Below are 12,837 nucleotides of genomic sequence, written 5' to 3'. Positions count from 1 at the left end.
TTAAAGCAGTGGCGTAAATAGCGCCCCCGCAGGGGGGGGGCGAGAACTAGGGAGCCCCCAAACGTTTATGATTAAAATCGGTGCTATTTAAAAGGGCCCCGAGTCGTTTTTCGCGGGGGGCCCCCGGAGTTCTTAGTTACGCCACTGACGTTAAGAAAATGTTAAATGATAAAATTAACTTACAATTCAATTAAACGTATTCGCGGCCGAAACGAGTCTAGGTGGCGTAAAGGCGCTAGATTCTCCGAGGTAGCGAATATGATCTAGCGTCTGCTACCGCCCAATTAAGTCATAAGAAAGTTTTTTCTTAAATAATCTTATCAAAATATAAATAAATGATACAAAAATTATATTAAAATTGAAATATCATTATTTATAAAGTCAAAATATCGAATAACGATGAGGAAAAACAAGTAGCGTTTCCTTTAGCTGCTACTCATCTAGGTTTCAAGGGCGAATCAAAGGAATCGTAGTGATTACGGCTGTGCGAGTACTCGATCAGGGGGCCTATTCTGTAAATATTCGAAATCCAATTTTCGATCGAAAACTAGATTTTGAACTTCGAGATCTCGACGAATGGTATTCGGTAAAGATTTAGAATAAGCATCAATCAATGCAAATTGTCGAAGTCGATTTCGACATGGTATAGAAATTTGCCTTAATCGGGTACTCTTATAAGCCACCTGTTAAACTCGCCTAATTGTTTTTCCCACCGACAATATTCCGGTAATCGACCACTCGTCGGGTACTCGACGATAATCTCTTTGTCATAGCCAATCGCTTAGGTAGACAAACCGTTGAAAAAAATCCAAATGAACATCCATTTCAATGACCTTGAGTGATTGGCTGGCTGGTTAATTATTTTTATCTTTTTTAACTTGTTAGTTGTTACCTAACATCGATTTAAGAAGTAACTAGTAGGCTATTTTAAATTTTTCTTAATTACTCGACTACCCGAATAGAAATCGTCGAATTAATCAAGTACCCTAACGATTTTTCTAACTCAAGTACTTGAAGGGGTTTTTCTGACTACTTGACTACTCAAACCAGGAAAATTTTGAAATAATCGATTAAATTATTAATACTCTAAACTCGACTCGATTGCATAAACCACCACTTGCACAGCTCTAGTAGCGATAGTTTTCGCTCCATAGAGGATTTTTAATTTATTTTCGAATTTCTTAGGTGGCACTGTGCTGTTGAGTGGTTCATTAAAAAATGTTTTCAACCAATTAAACGCAGAAAATATGAATAATAACTTTTAATTTCTCAGACCATGAGAAAATAACTACAGTTGGGTGCAAATTAACAAAAATAAAACGAAAGGGCATATATTAATGTATTTACAAAGTCGATATATTTTTATTGAATGAATTTAAATTAGTGATAAATCAGGAAATAAATCTGTGAAGGAATCTTCCCATTCATTGTCATCTAATAAACTGTCCGAGTAAGGTGATTTAGGGGAATCGTAACCAGATTCGTTACAGCTGGAGCCACAGGGGCTGTTTAGAAAAATATTGCCGTCCAATTTAGGATTCAAATGCATTTTTTCTTTAATAATTTCACAGTCAGTGTCCATATTTGGTGATGAAATGACGTTGTCATTATCAGTGAGAAGAATGGTTGGAATTTCGTGACCAACTGTAGAAATTGTCCCCAGGTTAGAGGAATCCGAATCTTCCTCTAGAGAATCAGAATAGACTATTTCAACCATAGCTTCCTCAATTGGAACCATGGCTTCATCTTTGCATTCTTTAACGTAAATGTGATCAAAGCGTATTAGTTCTTTGATGGATTCCAACTCTTCTGCTGTGGGCCCCACCACTGGGGAAATTTCCTCAGACTTTCTACGTTTCTGTAATACAAAAAAAAATATTAGTTAAATAATATTGTTGGAAGAGCAATGTAATATTTCCAATAGGGATGCACCCATATAGTACAGACGATATTAACAAAGTTATCTATCATAACAGTCCGATCTAGCTTCTGAAGTCTGGTGTACGTGGCACGGCCAATCAAACAAAATATTATCATTAGTTAATCGATAATTTTCTTATTATTAAATGTTTCTCTGAATTTTTTTTCTAATATCAGTATCAGCCGATATCAATATTAGAAAAATAGGCCGATATATCGGTGCATCACTAATTTCCAATTTAATAATTCTAACATATCTACCAGATTAATATTTCCTGTTAATCTTAAGAAACTAAATTTTTTCTAACCCGTCTAAAAAAACAATGTGGGTATTATTTAATACTTACGCTAGGAGGTTCTTGATTTGTGTTGGTGTCAGACTTTGTAGTGTTTTCTTCAAGTCCGCTACTGAACAGGTCTGCGCTGCACTGTTGTAAGAAGTCCAGTAGATCATCAGTGTCATCAGAAGTAGATTCAAGGATGGATTTGAAGGCGTCGTCCAGAGAGAACGTAGTGTTGTCAATTCCTGCTCCTTCGGCTGAGGTGCACTAATGGGCCATGCTTGCTCAATGGAATCGACTTTACTACTCTTCGGGACTTCTTCAATTTCTTGTTTGATCACTACTGATGGTACTACTAGAACTTCTTTTTTAGACTCTTCATTCTGTTCCACTCTCTCTTTTAAGAACTTGTTTTCTGTTTCTAGTAACATTGTTACGTTTTGCAGCCTAGAATTCTCGCTTTTAAGGTGTTCAACCTAAAAAGCACAATTCAATTTTAGATAATATTCAATCAATTTTGTTGGTGAGAAACTTAAGTCTCTTTACGTACATCTTTCTCCAAAGCTAAAACCATATCTTCCAATTCATCCATGCGAGCCTTTTTTCTATCTCTCGCTGTTTGTGCTGCGACTCTGTTTTTTAGTTTTCTGAAATCGAATATTTAATTTAATTTTACGTAAGACTTAAGTTTCTGGTTTTACAGGTGTTGATATAAGCTAATGACCTCCAAGTAAAGCAACAACACAAAAAATGGGTAAATATAACTTTCACAATACCCAATTAGCAAAAATCAATAGTACAAACCCAAATATGTTATAAAAATAACTATTGAATAATAATTAAAAACTCATATTTATCGAATCTAAGCTCTCCAAGTTAGGGTAAACTGTGAATAAATAAAAACATTAAATGCGTAAATTTTAAAATGGCAGCACTGACATTTAAAGAACTCCAAGACTTCTTGTCTTCTTAACAAAATGTCCGCTTTAATAAACCACGCCTCCAAACTGTTTTCTACTTAAAAGATAACAATAGGACGCCCTGCTGGAGCTGCACGCCTGAGACGCGTGGAGTGAGCAACACCTACGACACTTCCTCCTTCTTTCCACCCCCCTTCTCGGCCTCAAAAACAGTTGTCAAAATCTATATAACCTCACGAGGCTGCCAGCGTGGCAAAGTAGGCGTATTGCATACGGCAATCAACTTGGGCCTTGCACGTAACAATTATAACCAAAAAATTACCTGCGCATTAACTTTTCCTCCATGGTTAAATGGTCAAGCCTCTGTCTTTTACGTATGTTCTGAGATTCGTTTTCGGAACCGATAAGCTGATTTTCAACTTTGATTTCGATGGAAACCGGTTCGCGATTTATACTTGTCGTCGTCAAGGCAGGACGAATGCCTAGCAACGATTTACCGGGTCCCCCGGGCACGATAGTTTTGCGAAAGGCCGGACTTTGTTGTAACTCTTGAATCTCTAAATTTCCCATCCGATTGGGTACTGTTGTTAAAATATACGTTTTGGGCGCTGACATTGTAATAATTTAAGATTAAAAAGGCGAATATCGCCCGAAAAACGCTAAAAATCACAGGTCTTAACTCCGATCAAATCTACGGACAAACTGAACGCAAAACCTCCCGGTGTGAGATCCATAACTCGAATGACGAAATTTCTGAAGTCGTGTCAGATTTTCATTGGGCGACACCGAATGAGACCTTGATGGAAACGACGTCTGATTAGTCAAGCTACTATGACGTCATTTTCAATATTAAAATCCAAACAATTTCCGGTAGTTCGTGTCCGGGAGGCCGAAGAAGAGGGGAAATCATTTTCCATTTTCCCAACTGGCAGTGGCAAGAATAAAACTGAGTTTCATCACTTTATATTGCTGTATTCGCTTTTTCCGGAAAAATCCTTATCTCTTAAGCCTTAGTTTTTAAAATTTAATGGCCGATTATTTATATAACAGCGTCTGGTGACTCAATTATTAAGTATTCAAGTTCTTCATTAATAAGATAAAATTTTCTGAACAAAAAATACGCCTTATAAATTCAACATGGATTAGCTAAAATAACAACTTTTTTTAATGCATAACTATGGTTTCAACATTGAATGAAATAAACAAAAACTGGTTTCTTGTAAAAATTCTCAAGGGAAAGTGGGGGGGTGTGCAATGACACCAATTTGCCCCAAGTTGGTAACTTTTTGGGTTATTGAACCATTTAAGAGAGGAATGTAATGTAAAGAGGCTATTTCATCATGAAAAAGAAGGGGAAATATTTATCCTTAAAACCATGGAAACAAACTTGAAACGCACACTTTAAAGAAGATAGTCTAGTTCTTCAGGAACTCCAAATTGTTTATTCAAAACGTTTTCTTCCAGAAAAAATTTGCGTTTACACCAACCTTTTATGGCAAAAATGTTATCTACAAAGATAATGTGGGCTGATTTAGTTTTAAAACCATCATTTTATCACTTAATGGCTTATACAAATTGCCAGGCACGCAACTAAGCAATATGACACCAATGTAATAAAACCTTTAGGCTTACCAGTCCATCTGTTGGCTGCCTCCTTCGCTACAACTGTCTGCTTTTCAATGCCTTTTAGAACCTCCGGGTCACAGTCACAATATTTCTGAAGATCTGATAGTAACGAAGCATTCTGCTCTTCAAGTTTTTGTAATTCCGCAAGTAGTTTGTTACGGTCATCCTAAAAATTAGTAAAATATTGAAATATTTAAAGATTTTAAAGCCATGATTTAGTTTATTACATTATCATCTCTTCCAACTTGAGCCTTACTAATTTGGTCTTTAACTGTCTTTAATTTCTTATTAAGCGCATCTTCACGATCCTTGAGATCTGATATCTTACGTTTGCGCTACATATTTTAAGAAAAATTAGTTCACTGTATTGACTAAAAAATATAGAAAATGTTCTACATTGTTAGTCGCTTTGCTTGGAAAGGCCCAAAAGTAAACGGAAGTACCAATTTTTTCAGTATCCACCATGCCATCATCAACGAGTGACTGCAAAACATCTTTGACTGACTGGGCAACTATGCCTTTCTCCTTCGGCGCAATTTTTTCAAGTTCTTTTAGTTGGAAGACATCTTTCTAATGAATAAAAACAATACAAAATATTACTTTATAATTAAGAATATTATCATAATAATAATAACTACCTTTTCATAAAATAGCTTCATCATACGTTGACGTTTCTCTTCTACACTAAGGCCCTTCTTGGACTATCAAAAATTAATTGGTTAATGAACATAATGGATAACAATTTTTTGCATTCTGAATTTCCGTAACAAAAGTAAGCTAAAATGGAAACTTACCATTTTTAAAAGCTATGAAATGTACTCAAAACAACATATTTAAACTCCACACGAAACTTTGTAAAATTAATACTGAAATCTTTAACACATTTGTTGTTACGATTATCAACGAGTTGCGATTATTTTTGCAGCTTCCCGCCTAAACTGGTTTGCCAGTCGACGAGATAAAAATTTCCCGTTATATATTTGTAGTTAAAACTGATAATTAAAAACACTTTTTTTTTAATCCAAGGCGCTTTCCAACAGGAGTAATTTTACTCCTATAGGGCTCTTGATTTTAAGGGGCCCCTTTTTAGCGACTTAACGGGGCTTGCAAAATATTTTGGGTTTGTGATGGGTTACAAAACGGGCCCCAAAATCACACTGCGTCTAAGGGCCCAAACTGATATGTGCCACTGTTTTCCAGAAGTTAAATTAAGATTTTATTGAAATAATTATATTTTAACTTCTAATATAAGCTATTTTAATTTTTGTACAAAATTATATGGTTCAGGTCTGCGTGATCGGAAAGACAAATCTCTTATATTTTACCGCTAATCAACGATATTTTTTGGGTAATTTCAATCGGTGCCTACGTTATTAAAGGGGAAAGATCAAGCTTTAACCAGTTAGATAGCCCTATAGCCCGTTAAAAACTAAAATTTATGGCGAAACCCGCATCAAAAAATATTAATTGGTTAATTTTTGATAAAATAAAGAAATTTAGGGAAATTTAAAAGCGGGCGTCCGCTGCGACACCTGCTGAGAAATCGGTGAGACACTCCTTGCTTAATTGAAATTGAAAAACTATAATAGAAGTGCGCGCTGCTGAAGACGCGAAAGATTTTTTTTATTTTGCACACGCAGCAAGTTCCAGTTATACGAGACCTAAGCCTATATTGCGCGATTTCAACACTTAGGCTAGTTCGTAAATCACTCACTAAGGTCGTGCTGGCGCTGGAGATACACCTTAAGATGGCGGCGAAAATTCAAACCCAAATACTTGGCGTTATTTTGCGTTTCAAACTTTTGGCCAAAAACTATTTTTTCAAGACAAAATAAGATACGTGTAAGTATGTTGAACGTCTTGTTGATCTTTTGATATGCAAATAAGGCGATATTTGGAAAAGCTTGGCCGTTCCCCTTTAATAACGTATGTTCCGTTTCAATAGACGCTTCAATAAAACATCTTTAAAAAATCGCCAAGGACTAATATTTCCGAGAACCAGGTAGCTTTATTTTGACTTTTTAAACCTTAACAAAAACAGGTGAAAGTTTCCATTATTTCAACAAGCCGTAACTTGCCGGTCCTGGCTCTCGGATATATTACTTCTTGGCTATTTCATTGGAGATGTTTTTTAATCACCTATTCTAACTGCAAAGTCGACAATATATAAATTAATTCTAATTACTGCAAATTATAAGAACCCGTATAATTTAATTACAGAATGAGAGAGTGTACTGATATCTGTTCATTCTTTGTTATTAGGTAAGAAAATAAAAAAGATAAACATCTGGCATTTCAAAAGCGAAAACAACGTCATTTAAGTCCCGTACACAAGTTTTATTCACACAAATTATGGCATGTGCACATGGCTGTCATAACGTCCCCCTCGATGACACCGAATCTGAGAAACCCTCATAAAAGTACAGGTGTATTTTTATGATAAAACTTTCCGTGTTATCAACCATTATCCAACCTGTTGCGCTATACATATAGTGTTTAAATATAAGCACGGCTTTTAAAACGATATTATGTACAATACAAGGCTACGGGAAAATTCAATTGTCAATTATATCCAAGGGGCTAAAATTACCTTGGAAGACGCAAAAAAAAAGAGTCTAAAGGCTCTAAAACAGGACTACCCACTTACGCTTATTGCGCGTCCTAATAACATCATTGGTCTGAGACCAATTTGTACGTCCACGTGACAACAATGTGTTTCTGGCTGCCCCCCTCCTGTAATCTAAAACGAATCAATCTAGGTATTACGTCACGAAATTGGTCCAATGGGGAGTGGGGGCTAGAAAATGGTGTCAAAATCGATCGATAGACCCGCAAAGAGATGGAATAATTGTTCGAGTGCTAAGAGTAGAACTCTCGGGGAACCGCGGGGTCTTTATGGACATCTATTGAGGTCTTTCAGCCTTTTGAGGACCCCGGGGGCCTAAAGGGGGACCGAAAATAACCCTAATGAGGCGAATCATAAGGTCCACTGGCCAATTATAAATGGCAGAAAAGCCAGCAATATGGAGTTAAAAGAACTATGCCGGTGCCACAAGTCCCTGCAGGGAAGATGAACAACCGGGTTGTGTTTACAGAATAGGACTTTGAGGTAAGGTTTCCCAGATTTTACAGTAGAAATTGATTATTTCCAAGGGTTAAATAATGTGGGTTGTTTAATTTAGAAAATTATTAGAATGTTCATTTTGTTGACTGTTAAAAAGTAGGCGTTTAGCGAGGAGTAATACGATTATATTATCAATAACGTATGGTATATTTTAAATAATATCTTTATATTATATCATAAATTCAACCTAACATGTTTTTGGTAAAAAAAATAATTTTATTTAAATTTTATTAAATCTCAAAATCGATGTCTTTAATTTATAGAATAATTAACAGTAAATTTTTATTTGGTTTTATAAACTTAAAGTTCATAAAATAATATTACCAAATTAACTATGTTAAACAACGTTTCATATATAATTGAATTTAACGTTAAAGGAAATAATATTCCAAAATCTACGAGGAAAATATTTCCCAAAAGAGTCATAAATACAAGGACAAACCGCCTTCGTTAAAAAGTATGATAAGAGCCTTAACTCTAAACTAAATCTCGACTTTTTGTTAAAATTTCTTTTAAGCGTCAGAAAATTTCAAACGAGTAAGGCAAAACCATCCACAAATTGAAATACAATTTCACTTAAATTTTACGTTTTTACAATTTAGAACGTGCAAAAGTAATACTCTCATCGTGTTTGGAAACTGGTTGGCTGGTAGTTTACACAGGTTTTTTTTACGCATAGAATGGTGGAGCTTCTGTTATTCGTTGTGGCGATGCTGATTGGTTTATTCTTATTCGACCAATACGAGAGAGAAGTAACGGAAAAGACTCAGCCAAAAGAAAACTGCACCGAGGCCCGTAACGAAGATTATTACAACACAAGTTTATTTGCCGTTTTGGGAATTTCGCGCGAAGAAGTACGGACATTCTCGGCCTTTAGGGACCGATTTCGCAGTTATAACGAAGTTAGCGCCGCCCTGAAGCAGGCGGGCCTGGAAAATGTCCGTCTCATTGTCGGGGTCGACTTTACAGCCAGTAATGAGTGGCAGGGAAGAAGGTAAATATGACGCTACAAGGGACATACGAGTACTTAATTAAGGCATTCGTAATGGACTACTAACGAGATCTTAAAGACCCTCCGGTTGCCCATAGTCTGTGAAAGGTAATAAGTAGACAATAGACGAAGTCTATATCAAGGTTTAGTCGAGAACCTTCCAAAGCTAAGGTTCGTATAGGGTCATATTTAGCCAAATTATAGGTCAAGATCCATATTTTGTAAAATTTTTAATAATTTTTCCCGACTGGTCCTATCGGCCTGGGTCACTCACTCATCCCAGCTTACGTAGGGCCACTTAGCGGCCAACGCGAGAAACTCGTGAACTGCTTGTATTTAGTTTGTTAAGCAGACGCTTTGTATTTTATAAAAGCCAATCATCTACTTAGTATACTAATATCCCGCAGTTTATTAACTTTTCGATTTGGTCACTCCGTAGCACTTAGGCTCCGTGCTTAATTTAAAATTAAGTCATATGCAGCGCCGCCTACTGACCCAGTTTTAAATCAAATGTGCAAAAACCGTCTGATATATCCTCATACATTTAGTTGACCGATATTAAACCAGATGGCGCAGACTAATTTTAATTTAACAAGATATTAATATGAAATCAAATTAATTTCGCAGATCTTTTCGAGGGGAGTGTCTGCACGCCCTACGTGGCGCTGCAGTATTCAATCCATACCAACGGGTGTTACAAGCTCTAGGGCAAACTCTACAACCGTTGCTCCAAGGGTTTCCAATACCCGCTTTTGGGTTCGGCGACTTCAAGTCCAAGAACTCCGACGTGTTTCCCCTCAAGGAATCAGGAGCCCCTTGTCTGGACTTCATCGAGTTGCTGGAAACGTACAATCACGTAGCGCAGAGAGTAGGTGACACTTTTGTCAAACTCAGACTATTTAACCTCCAAATTAAGGTCTATTTCTACCCGTAACTGGCATTTGAATTTCACTAGGACTAGAAAAATTCCAGAATATGCCGTCGTCTAAAAGCGAAATCCGTGTACCTTTTCAGCGGGCATTTTGAAAAATATTTATGTAAATACTTGAAAGAGTGAGGAATAGTGAAAGCCCATGATTCAATGGTATAGGAATTCAGCATAGAATTTAAATAACTCTTTAGAACAAAAATCACTTAATTTATGCTACGTGGGTTTTGTTTCTAGGCGACAGTGACATTTCGAATCTGCTATCATGAGGCAGGTAAGGAATACCAGTAGCTAGTATATTTTCAACAAGATTTTTCATATGACGGTGTAGACCTTAATTATCAAGGCCCTATGAAAACGCTAGTACATTAGATATTTTCACCTCAAACCAAAATGTCTATTTTCACACCAAATCCAAAATGTTTATTTTCATCTCATAACAAAATGTCTATTTTAAGCCCAATTCAAAATGTCTATTTGAAGCCCAATTCAAAATGTCTATTTTCACCTCCAATTTAAAATGTCTATTTTCACCCCACTTCAAAATGTCTATTTTCAGTCGAAAATAACTATATTTATCTAATTTAGATACAACTAAGTGGTCCAACTAGTTTAGCACCAATCATATGGAGAGCTGCTGAGATCGTACAACGTTCGAGAGCTTTCCACGTATTGTTAATAGTTACGGACGGCCAAATTAGTGAAAACGAGTACGCATCACAACAAGCACTCATTAGAGCCTCGCGTTCGGCCCTTAGCGTCGTTGCGGTTGCAGTTGGAGACGGGCCTTGGCCCACCTTGGAAGAGTGGGACGACCGCCTGACGGAACGGGCCTTTGACAATTTTCAATTCGTTAGTTACCATCAAGTTATCCGGGCTACCAGAAACCCAGAGGCGGCCCTGGCCCTCAACGCTCTCATGGAAGTACCCGACCAATACAGGACTGTAGTTAAGTTAGGTTACTTATCAAATCCAACTCCGGCTGTCAGTTCTAGTTAATGCCCTCTTATTCAGCTTTCATACGCGTGTTGGTGTCAAACGGTTTTTACTATTTAATATTAAGAGCCAAGGCTTAACGAAGGTGAATTTTAACAAATGAATCGCTAAACGAACAATTAAAAGTCTCTTTTTCGCGTCGTTCTTTAACCCTATTACCCTCCCCTACTGCGTTCGCCATTATCTCCGAGAGTCAAGGACCGGAGTATATGGAGAATGGCTTGCATAAGTGTATAATATTTAACATAAGTGTGACACTTCCTATTTTAACACACGCAAAGGTTTTACTGAGAGCTATTCACAAGTCAGACTGCATTACGGGCTTCGTCACCGTTTTGCGTCCGCTCGCTCCCGCGTCACACGTAGCCTTTGACAGCGCCTCACTAGGGGGAGATTTTCTTCTTGTGATGACGTAACTTCGTTACTAGCTCTCAGTAAATTATTCCTCAAAGTGACAAACTTTATAAAGAGATTTTATAGACTTATGGAACTAGGTAATGAGCTCGTTTGTGATATAAAAGTATTTTATGAATTAAATTGTAATTGATTTCGATAAAAAAGAGAGAGAGACTCGCCTTTAAACATGTATTAGCGTCAATTAAATGAAACTATAATTATGATTTTTTTTCTGTATACTAGCAGCCCATAAATTTTCATCATAATGTAAGTCTCTGAATATAGTTAATCAAGCGATGAAATCATCAGCCACTTCCAATCATTTTTCATCATTTATAAATAAAATCTACTTTGGCCTTGGCTCATAAAGCTTAATTTAATGATTTTTTAAAGTAAGGAAATTCTTCCTATCGTTTTGAAATTATTGAACTTTCAGTAAACGCGAACGTTACTGTTCGACGGTTGTCGCCGGGCTGGCTGGCAGATTGGTTGTTAACTTAGAATTGAAAATATTTCGGATAATGATAAAATTAAACCTACTCATTGCCTTAAAATTAGTAGACAAATATGGTAATGCAGCATGGAATTAGTTACTAAAATTTTAGCATTTACAAATTACTACCAAGATAACGTTAAATTGGTGTAGTAATATTTGTAAATTCCGTGTTTCTTAACATTCGAATGGTAAATGTACTTCACTGTTAATTTTACTATTTTTAAAACTATAAACCGTGTACTCTCAAATATGAGAGTTTTTTGTGCCTTTATAATTTTTGTAATATAAATGTAACCTTAGAAAGCCCAAAAATAGTCGTATTTACCCGTAGAATCGCTTCGTGAAAACCCCTAAAAAAACTAGTGCAAAAATATAAACAATGTGCCAATGTAAAACTACCGTAGTTAAACGTTGTGAGTTGACATATCCTGTTCAGGGCTTTATATATTCTTGTTTAACATTTGTAAGAAATAGATTTCTTTTCTAAGAAAAGCTTGTATAAGTGTCAAATAGTTAAAAATTGTAAAAAATAAAATTATTTACTGTAATAAAAAACGGATATCCTGATTTTACAGATTAACCGGGTCGAGTCTAAAATTCCAAATAACCGATATATAGGAGAATCTATATATGTGTATTTAACTCGTTTACATATTTTATCAAAAAAGGTGCTAGATGGAGCTTTAGAGGGATAACGTCGGCTGCTATATCGTGTTAATTTTCGGCAAAAGCTGAGATTTAAAATTAGTACCATAAGTTTGTAAGTTAGAATCCACCTTAGATCTAACGTTAACAGCGATTTCTCCCATAAAAAATCGGACTCCCTGCGGCGAATTTTTGCCCTATCTTTTTAGCTTCTTCAACTTCCGTCGCCTATCTCCATGGATACGAGACGAACAGAAGCCCGCGAAATTAACGATGCTTTTTTTTAAATTTTGCACGGGCGGCGAATGGCGATGGGTTTGTTGGCTGGCGAAATTCTTGATTTGGAGGAAGTTTAAACATTTTGGAAGAATATTTTATTCATTTCAATATGAACATGTACTGTCGTCAATATTCTTAGCTTATCTCTTCTCGACAACTCACGTTAGGCTTAAAGGGAGTATAAAGTTTTGTTTTAGGGTGGATCACCTAATTTCCCTTTTTTGCCACTTGTGGC

General features: G+C 36.3%; 3 protein-coding genes across 3 annotated transcripts; 1 reads left to right on the top strand and 2 right to left on the bottom strand.

The window, feature by feature from the left end:
• Positions 1-1,650: 1,650 nt before the first annotated feature.
• Positions 1,651-3,875, bottom strand: Xbp1 (X box binding protein 1). The gene is made up of 4 exons (XM_090166017.1): positions 3,444-3,875; positions 2,752-2,848; positions 2,268-2,677; positions 1,651-1,858 (listed from the first exon to the last, which is right to left on the bottom strand). The coding sequence occupies exons 1-4, from the start codon at positions 3,734-3,736 to the stop codon at positions 1,783-1,785; spliced, it is 876 nt and encodes a 291-aa protein (XP_090022143.1). The 5' UTR covers positions 3,737-3,875; the 3' UTR covers positions 1,651-1,782.
• Positions 3,876-4,244: 369 nt separating this feature from the next.
• LOC149958655 (meiotic nuclear division protein 1 homolog) lies at positions 4,245-5,716 on the bottom strand. Its single transcript, XM_090164991.1, has 6 exons — positions 5,542-5,716; positions 5,386-5,448; positions 5,144-5,317; positions 4,975-5,082; positions 4,754-4,913; positions 4,245-4,629 (listed from the first exon to the last, which is right to left on the bottom strand). Exons 1-6 carry the CDS (start codon positions 5,542-5,544, stop codon positions 4,523-4,525), a joined length of 615 nt encoding a protein of 204 aa, XP_090021117.1. The 5' UTR covers positions 5,545-5,716; the 3' UTR covers positions 4,245-4,522.
• Positions 5,717-7,022: 1,306 nt separating this feature from the next.
• LOC149958654 (uncharacterized) lies at positions 7,023-12,178 on the top strand. Its single transcript, XM_090166016.1, has 4 exons — positions 7,023-7,856; positions 8,551-8,865; positions 9,490-9,730; positions 10,379-12,178. Exons 2-4 carry the CDS (start codon positions 8,552-8,554, stop codon positions 10,787-10,789), a joined length of 966 nt encoding a protein of 321 aa, XP_090022142.1. The 5' UTR covers positions 7,023-7,856; position 8,551; the 3' UTR covers positions 10,790-12,178.
• The last annotated feature ends 659 nt before the right edge of the window (positions 12,179-12,837 follow it).

This window comes from Leiobunum rupestre, chromosome 2 (assembly GCF_980474605.1).
Source record: "Leiobunum rupestre chromosome 2, qqLeiRupe1.1.hap1, whole genome shotgun sequence".
NCBI classification, from domain to species: Eukaryota; Metazoa; Arthropoda; class Arachnida; order Opiliones; family Sclerosomatidae; genus Leiobunum; species Leiobunum rupestre.
Note: the sequence above shows the minus strand (reverse complement) of the source record. Positions and strands in the feature narration are given on the sequence as shown.